This window comes from Salmo salar, chromosome ssa09 (genome assembly GCF_905237065.1).
Source record: "Salmo salar chromosome ssa09, Ssal_v3.1, whole genome shotgun sequence".
Classification (NCBI taxonomy): Eukaryota; Metazoa; Chordata; class Actinopteri; order Salmoniformes; family Salmonidae; genus Salmo; species Salmo salar.
Window position 1 is genome coordinate 26,227,899 of NC_059450.1, and position 9,392 is coordinate 26,237,290.

The 9,392-nt window shown below is 40.8% G+C and overlaps 1 protein-coding gene across 1 annotated transcript; it reads left to right on the top strand.

Moving 5' to 3' along the window:
• The first annotated feature begins 625 nt into the window (after positions 1-625).
• LOC106611134 (potassium voltage-gated channel subfamily F member 1) lies at positions 626-3,389 on the top strand. Its single transcript, XM_014211025.2, has one exon. The coding sequence runs from the start codon at positions 855-857 to the stop codon at positions 2,310-2,312; it is 1,458 nt and encodes a 485-aa protein (XP_014066500.1). The 5' UTR covers positions 626-854; the 3' UTR covers positions 2,313-3,389.
• The last annotated feature ends 6,003 nt before the right edge of the window (positions 3,390-9,392 follow it).

A 9,392-nucleotide genomic window follows, 5' to 3' on the forward strand; every position in this document is an offset into this window, starting at 1 on the left:
ATAACGTGATTTGACGTAATTTTATCTGTGGCCAATAACCTTGAGCCTTCTTGGATGTGCACTTCTAATGTAACTCTATGGCAGCACAGAAGGGGCTTGAATTTTCGAGCTCTCCCCGTAGATTTTGCGATGACATAGTGTCCCCATGAGTGACAGAACACTGAGCCAATCACGGCGCAACTAGAGAACATTACCAACCCCTATGTTCCGTATTTTCCGCTGGTTGCCCCACCCCCACAGAAAGCTCTGGCCTAGGCTGAAACACCTGCATTTTCGAGCTGCCTTACTCCAGAAAACAAAGAGACCATGTTTGTATGTGGCTTTATTAACTAAATTATAATTTCTTTTTTACATTGTTTGCGAACTGATATGTGACACGTATTAATGTCAAAATAACATGGAAAACAGGTAGCCCCAACTGCCCTGAATGACGGGTCGCCACTGTACTCACGTCATATCACCTCACTTCAACCATACTGAATAATTGTGTTAATTGCCCATGCCGGTTTGGTAAATTCAAAACTTCAAGCAGAGTAATATCCGCCCACAGAGGATATCCGCCCACAGAGCTCAGAGGCGCAGCAGCAGTGTGTGTCAGTGTGAGTGTGTGTGTGAGAGAGAGAAAGAGCGAGAGAGAGAGGAGAAAGGAGAGACAGAGAGAGAGATGACTTAATTGCAGCTTTGGTAATGGGAGAGCACGGAGCGGGGTTTTGCGCAATGGCTTTCCTCCTTTTTAAAATTAGTATACTTTATATGTTACCTGCACTTTAAACTGTTCATGCACATGAAACACAAGTCTGTTTATTGCATTTCGACATTTTCGACGCCAAAAATAGCTTACGACAGCAGGAAAGATGTGGACTATACCCAAACCCCGATATAAGAACTGCAACAGCTTGGACACGAGGGATGAAGCCGAGATAGCCGTGAACATTGGCGGAGTGAAGCTCGTTTTATACGGGGATGTGCTTAACCGCTACCCGGAGAGTCGACTTGCAGAACTTATCAACTGCTCAACTCTGAATTATGACATTATCTACTCACTTTGTGATGACTACGACCCCGGTAAAAGGGAGTTTTATTTTGACCGGGATCCTGACGCTTTCAGATGTATCATTGACGTGTACTACTTCGGTGAGATTCACATCAAACGAGGTATCTGTCCCATTTGTTTTATTAAAGAGATGGAATTCTGGAAAATTGACCAAAGCTATTTGGACGAGTGCTGTAAAAGTGACTTGACTGAAAAAGAGGAAGAGCTGGCTGAGATTGCCAACAAAGTGAAGCTTATCTTGGATGATCTAGATGTGGTCCCTTCTGTCAACCGCTCAGCGCGGTACCAAAAGTTCCTTTGGAAACTCATGGAGAAACCGGAGTCCTCATTGCCTGCACGCATTATCGCCATTGCATCTTTCCTCTTCGTCCTTGTGTCATCCTTGGTGATGTGTGTGGGTACCATTCCAGAAGTCCAAATGGAGGACGACGAGGGGGATCTTGTGGAACACCCAACGCTGGAGGCCATCGAGACAGCCTGCATAGGCTGGTTCACCATAGAATATCTGCTGCGTTTTATGTCCTCCCCAAACAAACTGCACTTTTTCTTATCCTTTATGAACATAATAGACTTCATGGCTATCATGCCCTTTTACGTGGTGCTGACCCTAACTTACCTGGGTACGGCCATGATGGATCTGGCCAAGGTCCAGCAAGCGGTCCAGGCGCTTCGCATCATGCGTATTGCCCGCATCTTCAAACTGGCGCGCCACTCCTCCGGGCTACAGACTCTCACCTATGCACTGAAGAGGAGTTTCAAAGAGCTGGGGCTGCTCCTTATGTACATGGGCATAGGGATATTTGTGTTCTCAGCACTGGGCTACACCCTGGAGCAAAGCCACCCGGAGACCCTCTTCAGTAGCATCCCACAGTCCTTCTGGTGGGCTATTATCACCATGACGACCGTAGGCTATGGAGACATTTATCCCAAAACCACGCTCGGAAAGTGCAACGCAGCCATCAGCTTCCTGTGTGGGGTGATAGCCATCGCGTTGCCCATTCACCCCATTATCAACAACTTTGTTATTTTTTACAACAAGCAGAGATTGCTCGAGACTGCGGCCAAGCATGAGCTGGAGCTCATGGAGTTGCAGTCTAGCGAGGACTCAATGGTGAAGGCCACGCGCAAGTCTGGCGCATTGGGTGCATTGGAGAGCTCTATGCGCACCTCGCGTAGTGATAATTCTATACCACTTATTGAGGAATCGACCAGGACTTTGAAGTCGAAAAAGTATTGCTCCGAAACAGAATCATTTTAACTTGACATAGACATAGGCCTATTGTATAGTGACATGTTTCAATTTTATGAGGTATTTCCTCCTGTAGCTTCTACACAGTAAATCAAGGATAGTTGAAATCACAGTGTTAAAAACATTTGGGTTAAATTGACTCTACTGGGAGTTATTTTATCCCTCAAGAGAGTGATATGCTCTGTGGAGTTAGGGTTGACTGGAGTTGATTGGGACAGAGTACTTTTAACTCCCTTAAGAGCAACCAGAGACAAGGAATTAAATATATGGAGTTATCTACGATGTGGGAGGAGCATCATTGGCATATTTCCCAGCTTGCTCTGTTGAAGCTTGATTTTTAAATTGTTTGTTTCAATATCTGTGTTTTTGCATGCACATTGGTAGTTTTTGATCTTATGCTACACAAAGACAAGAAACTTAGATTTGTCTAAACTAATCCAATCGGTAAATGGTTGGATTTATAGCAACCAGTAGTGAGATAGTTGTTCCAGTTTACATGGTGTAGTTGGTAGTCTCCATGTACTGTATTTTCTTCCCTACTATGACAAATATTCTATAAGCAAATTGTGGGGATGTAAAATTGTTGGATATCTTCCTGCAAGTTGGATTCCAGTAGAGATTTCATTTCACATTACAAACCACCATAATGTGAAACATTAAGAAATATTCATATATGTTTTTAACACCCTTATAACGCAAAGGAAGTAAACTGAAAGAGAAATGTACTCTGCTGGAGTTGATTGTTAATTCAAAACAACACTGAAAATAGTAAAATGTCAATTGGTGTTACATTTAAGCAACTCTCTGAGAGTTGGACATTTACTCCATTTAGTGTTGTTTTAAATCCCAAAATATCAACACCATGATCAGAGTAGTTTTAACACAAAATGGGGGTGGGACCATATAAACCCCAAAATAGTGTTACATTTCACTCCATAGGAGTTGAATTAACTCTTGTGATTTTACCATGTACATGTGGGTCTAGTGACTAGTCAGTCTACAGCAAACAACAAGAATGGAGTTTTTCGGGGAGAATTGTAATTTTATTTATTCAATTAGCATCGAATAAAGCGTTTGCATGAGAAACATTGAAATGGACCTGAGTATCCAAATCTGGAGACATAGGCATACTAATGTGGAGCTTAACCACCCCATTCCCATTTCTTCTGAGGAAAGTCATTTTGAAATACCGTGCTCATTCCTGAGCGTCATGTGTTGCTCCTATGTCTTTGATGTTTGTACAGGGGGATGCCTGCGGGGGCGGAAATCCCGGGGGGGGGACGACGACACGACCCCCCCATCCTGGGAGAAATATGATTTGTCCCCCCCAATATATCACTGAAACATAACTATGTAATTTAAATAATATTAATAATACGCAATGAAAGCAATTGTGCTGATTATAGACACTTAATAGCACGTTTTTAAGTTTCAAAAGATTGCGACCCCCCCACCCTTTGCCTCACAATGGTTTGATCCACTGCCAGTTCCTTAGTTGGCAAGGTAACAGAGGGGTCGTATCCACTGTCTGAAATGCACTCAATGAACGTAACTGACGTGAGGTTAATCCAGTCAATCGCGCACACACACTAGCTGAATATGCAGAGCTAGCGCGCAAATATTAACTATTAAGCTAGCTAGTACCTATTCCATTTATGTGGCCTCGTCAAAGATGGAATCTTTGCTATCGTCAATTTATTCCAAGATCAGCATGCAGATGATGTAAGTTAGTGCTTCAAAGTCCCTGTGATAAGGTTAGCGATAAACTGGAGTCCAAACTGAACAGAACTACACTCTCTTCTACCATTGTCTTAAATATATTTAATGGTCTCATTGCAAAAGCTAAATTGTCGCAAGGGAACTTTTATTTATTTATTTTATTTCACCTTTATTTAACCCGGGTAGCAAAGATTATAGCAAACACCACTGAAACGGAATTGGTGCTCGCTAGCTTTGCAAATTCAGCTATTGTTGGAAGCCAGCCAATATGAAACAAACTATTAAAATTACAAAAGGTTGCAGCATATGTTGTGTAAATGGTGAACTCATACAGCTGTCAACTCTTGTCATTTTAATCCGTTTTACATTTGCTAGCTACCTTTTAGATCGAAGCCCAAATAGAATGATAAAAGATATGATAGAAGCCCATCTCCTACTGTAAATAACCTACACACTGTGTGTGGGTGTAGCCAGCCAGCCAGGTAGAAAAATGGCAGAAAAATAAAAGACGGACATCAGAGTATTTTTCAGTACACCAAAATGCAAAGTAAGAACCCTAGTAGCCTAATATCTCAAAGACTAGTTGATAAAATGTTCATAAGAAAGAAATGAAATTCTAATGGAAATGTTTCACAATGATGTCATTAGGCAGAGCAGGCAACAGATGGCACACAGGCAGCAGAGTTGGGGACAGATATGCAGGGACAGACTGGCAGAGACAGGGAGTCTCAGGTAAGTTTGTTGAGTCTTTGTTTGGCAACATTATTAAAGCTTCTCAATTTTTTTTACTTGTAAAATAGGAACATAATTGGAAAATGCCATGGATACCCCCACTCTCAACTTAAACTGGTGACTGAACTAAGATTTGTTAAAGGCAATGGTATTGCTGTTGTGATTAGTTGTGTAGTTTTGGGTACCGGTAGTTAGGAGTATGGCAAACACCTTATTTCTTTGGTTCCTCAATATACATTTACCATATTACAATGTAGGCTATGTGTTACAGCACTACTTTTGGTGTCCCCCTCAGGAATTGCTCTTGAGAAAATTTCATGTAATTGTCCCCTCCAAAGTTGATATCAGATTTTTGCCCCTGGATGCCTGTAATTATCATACCGGTGCACAGACCTTTTACGCACAGATAGCCTAATGGGTCTTTTTTTAATCCTCAATGCAACTTAAACATTTTATGTATTGGCTTGTCTTCTGGACCTGCAGGGAAATAATGGCATTTCGTTTTTTATCTGAGGTACATAAAATATTAGCCTCATACTTACCAGACTGATTAACATTCATATAAGCTTGCAAGATCAGGCAGCTTGCGAGGCTAATGAATCTATAGTGAACAAAAATATAAATGCAACGTGCAAAAATGTCTAAGATTTTACTGAGTTACAGTTCATATAAGGAAATCAGTCAATTGAAATACATTCATTAGGCCCTAATCTATGGATTTCACATGACTGAGAATACAGATATGCATATGTTGGTCAGAGATACCCCCCAAAAAAGTTAGGGGAGTGGAAAAGAAAACCAGTCAGTTTCTGGTGGGAGCACCATTTGTCTCATGCAGCGTGACACATGTCCTTCGCACAAAGTTGATCAGGCTGTTGATTGTGGCCTGTGGAATGTTGTCCCACTCCTCTTCAATGTCTGTGCAAAGTTCCTGGATATTGGCGGGAACTGGAACACGCTGTTGTATACGTTGATCGCCCACATGACGCCATACACATGGTCTGCAGTTGTGAGGCCAGTTGGAAGTACTGCCAAATTCTCTAAAGCGACGTTGGAGGTGGCATATTAGCATTAGAAATGAACATTCAATTGTCTGGCAACAGCTCTGGTGGACATTCCTGCAGTCAGCATGCCAATTGAACAGTCCCTTAAAACTTAAGACATGTGTGGCATTGTGTTGTGTGGCAAAACTGCACATTTTAGAGTGTCCTTTTATTGTCCCCAGCACAAGGTGCACCTGTGTAATGATCATGCTGTTTAATCAGCTTCTTGATATGTCACACTTGTCAGGTGGATGGATTATCTTGGCAAAGGAGAAATGCTCACTAACAGGAATGTAATCAAATGTGTGCACAAAATCTGAGAGAAGTAAGCTTTTTGTGCGTATGGAACATTTCTGGGATCTTTTATTTCACGAGACATGGGACCAACACATTACATGTTGCATTTATGTTTTGTTCAGTGTGTTTACCAAGGACACAACGACCCTTCAACGATATCTAAGCGCCACTGAATTGATATGTGAATAAAACTATACATTTGGTTTTATAGGCCAATAATAACAATCATTATAGTCTCAAATACCCAACTTCTAATCACAAAATCATGACATTGATGTTTATATAACTGTTCTCTCTGATTTTCTGTCATGCAAGCTCCATATACTGCCGCCTCCTCCTCAGCGCATCTGTTGGTGTCTGTCTGACTCTAACCGAAGCTCACTAATAAATGCCTCTACACATTCCCTTTCACAACACACTTTGCTAACCCCTGTTCCCATTTCTGTAAACAAAATGGCTGTACAGTGCCTTCAAAAAGTATTCACACCCCTTGACTTTTTCAACATTTTGTTGTTTCAGCCTAATTAAAAAATGTATTACATTGAGATGTTGTGTCACTAGCCTAAACACAATACCTCATAATGTCAAAGAGGAATTATGTTTTTGAAATGTCTTGAGTCAATAAGTATTCAACCCCTTTGTTATGGCAAGCCTAAATAAGTTCAGGGGCTTGCTTAACAAGCCACATAATAAGTTGCATGGACTCACTCTGTGTGCAATAATAATGCCTAATATGATTTTTAAGTGACTACCTCATCTCTGTACCCCTCACATACAATTATCTGTAAGGTCCCTCAGTCGAGCAGTGAATTTCAAACACAGATTCAACCACAAAGACCAGGAAGGTTGTCCGATGCCTCGCAAAAAAGGGAACCTATTGGTAGATGGGTAAAAAAAAAAGCAGACATTGATTATCCCTTTGAGCATGGTGAAGTTATTAATTCAAATCAAATCACGTTTTCTTTGTCACGTGCGCAGAATACAACAAGTGTAGACTTTACCATGAAATTACTTAATTTCGAGCCCTTTCTTAGCAATGCAGTTAAAAAATGTCAGAAAATTAACAAATAGATAAAAGAAAATAGTAACACAATAAAATAACGTAATAAAATAACAATAAAGAGGCTATATACAGGTCATATAGAAGGAGTACCGGTACCAAGTCAGTATACAGGGGTACGAGGTAATTGGCGTGTTTGATTGAGGTAATGTACATGTAAGTTTGGTTAGATGATGTACATGTACAGTAGGTAGGGGGTGAAAAGCAGAAAGTCTGGGAAGGCGTTTAATTTACTGTTCAGCAGTCTTATGGCTTTGGGGTAGAAGCTGTTCAGGAGCCTTTTGGTCCCAGACTCCGGAACTGCTTACCATGTGGTAGCAGAGAGAGCAGACTGTAACTTGAAAATTTCTGTCTAGCAATGATCAACAACCAACTTGACAGAGCTTGAAGAATTAAAAAATAAAAATAATGTGCAAATATTGTACAATCCAGGTGCGAAAACTCTTAGAGACTTACCCAGAAAGACCAACAGCCGTAATCACTGCCAAAGGAGATTCTAAGGAGTGCGTTACACAAAGCAACTTTCACACAATTTTAGTTCCAGTTGCAAGCAACTTTGCTGTTACATGAAGCAACTCAAATGCGATTTAAATGGCATGCAACAGCCAATCAAATTGACGCTCCTTGTTTAAGAATTCTAAACTCACTCCATGTCATCTGCTGCATTACATTGTGTTTTCACAAATCATTTGTTTATCCAACTGTTGTTTATTGTAACAGCAAGGATGTGGAAGAAATGCAGCCTGTACAATTTAGTTAGCTTGCCAAAATGAAATTGCAAACACCAACACAGTTAACCAATCTAGCAACGAACTAAGCTTGCCAGCAGAGTTCAGGGTGGACAATTTCAGTTGAAACTGGTCAGGGAGAGATTTGGGTTCTCTTCAAAATTACATTTATTGACTGCTAAATCATAACTTGTACGATAATTTGTATACATCTGCTGTTGTGCTAGTCTCTGTTCTGTCAACCCTGATCGCGGGTTGTGCAGTGCAGCACTGAAAGCTGTGTTGACATGACAACTGGGTCAGAATTCCGAACCTTCGAATAGATCATGTGACAAAAGTGTTTGTTTTGATTGGCTCTTGCTTGCGACTATTTGCACACAGTTGAAAGGTTTCAACTGGATGCAACCAAGTTGCTTAATAGTTGCAGGGGGTGTTTCACAAAGCAATCAAGAAGCAACTCCGTTGCAAGCAACTAAAATTGTGTGCAAGTTGCATCGTGTAACGGCAGCCTAACATGTATTGACTCAGGGGATTGAATACTTATCTAATCAAGATATATGAGTGTTTATTTTTTGTGATTCTTTAAACAAATTTTGACATTAAAGAGTATTTTGTGTAGATCCTTGACAAAAAATGACAATTCAATCTATTCGAATCACACTTTGTAACACAACAAAATGTGGAAAAAGTAAAAGGGTGTGAATACTTTCTGAAGGCGCTGTACATCACACTGACAAGACATTACTACATCTGTCAACCACATTGATTAGATGTTTTGATTAACTGAAAGGTTAACTACTGATATGCCAATTCTAAACTACCGCAAAGGTTACATTCACTGCTTTTGTTTCCATGTGTGAAGTTGTCAAACAATATCAGAATCTCCCGCGTTGCGCAGTGTTTTAAGGCAGCAGCCCCCAACCTTTTTTGCACCACAGACCGGTCAAGACATGACCGGAATATCGATTAGGCCTATAAATTCCAGTTTGGCTTTGAATGCAGCCAATTTATCTGCCAACTTAAAGACAGTTGTCATTCTCCTCTGAAGTGACAGATTGAGTTCGCTGAGCGGGCTGAATGTGTCGCACAGGTAAACGAGTTTTGCGACCCATTCCTCGTCATTGAAATGTGCTGCCAATGGTGACTTTTTTTCTGAAAGAAATCACTGCAGTTGCTCTCGTAACTTGAACACTGGCAAGTGATCTCCCCCTGGATAGCCATCTTACTTCTGTGTGTAAGAGAAGGTGTTTGTGCTCTGCGTCCATTTCCTCACAAAGCTGCCCAAACAGATGCGAGTTAAGGGCGTGTGCTTTGATGTGATTGATAACTTTAATACTTTAATAACAATACGACGTTAAATTCGGGTGATTTAAAAAAAAAAATCCTAAGAGTTCACGCAAATGTACTTAGCAGCAGGTAGAATCAACTCCTTGCCAATAGTGAAATGCTTCTTGGCCTTAGCAATACGGCTAGCCACTAAGTATGACGCTCTCAGTACAGCCACATTTGT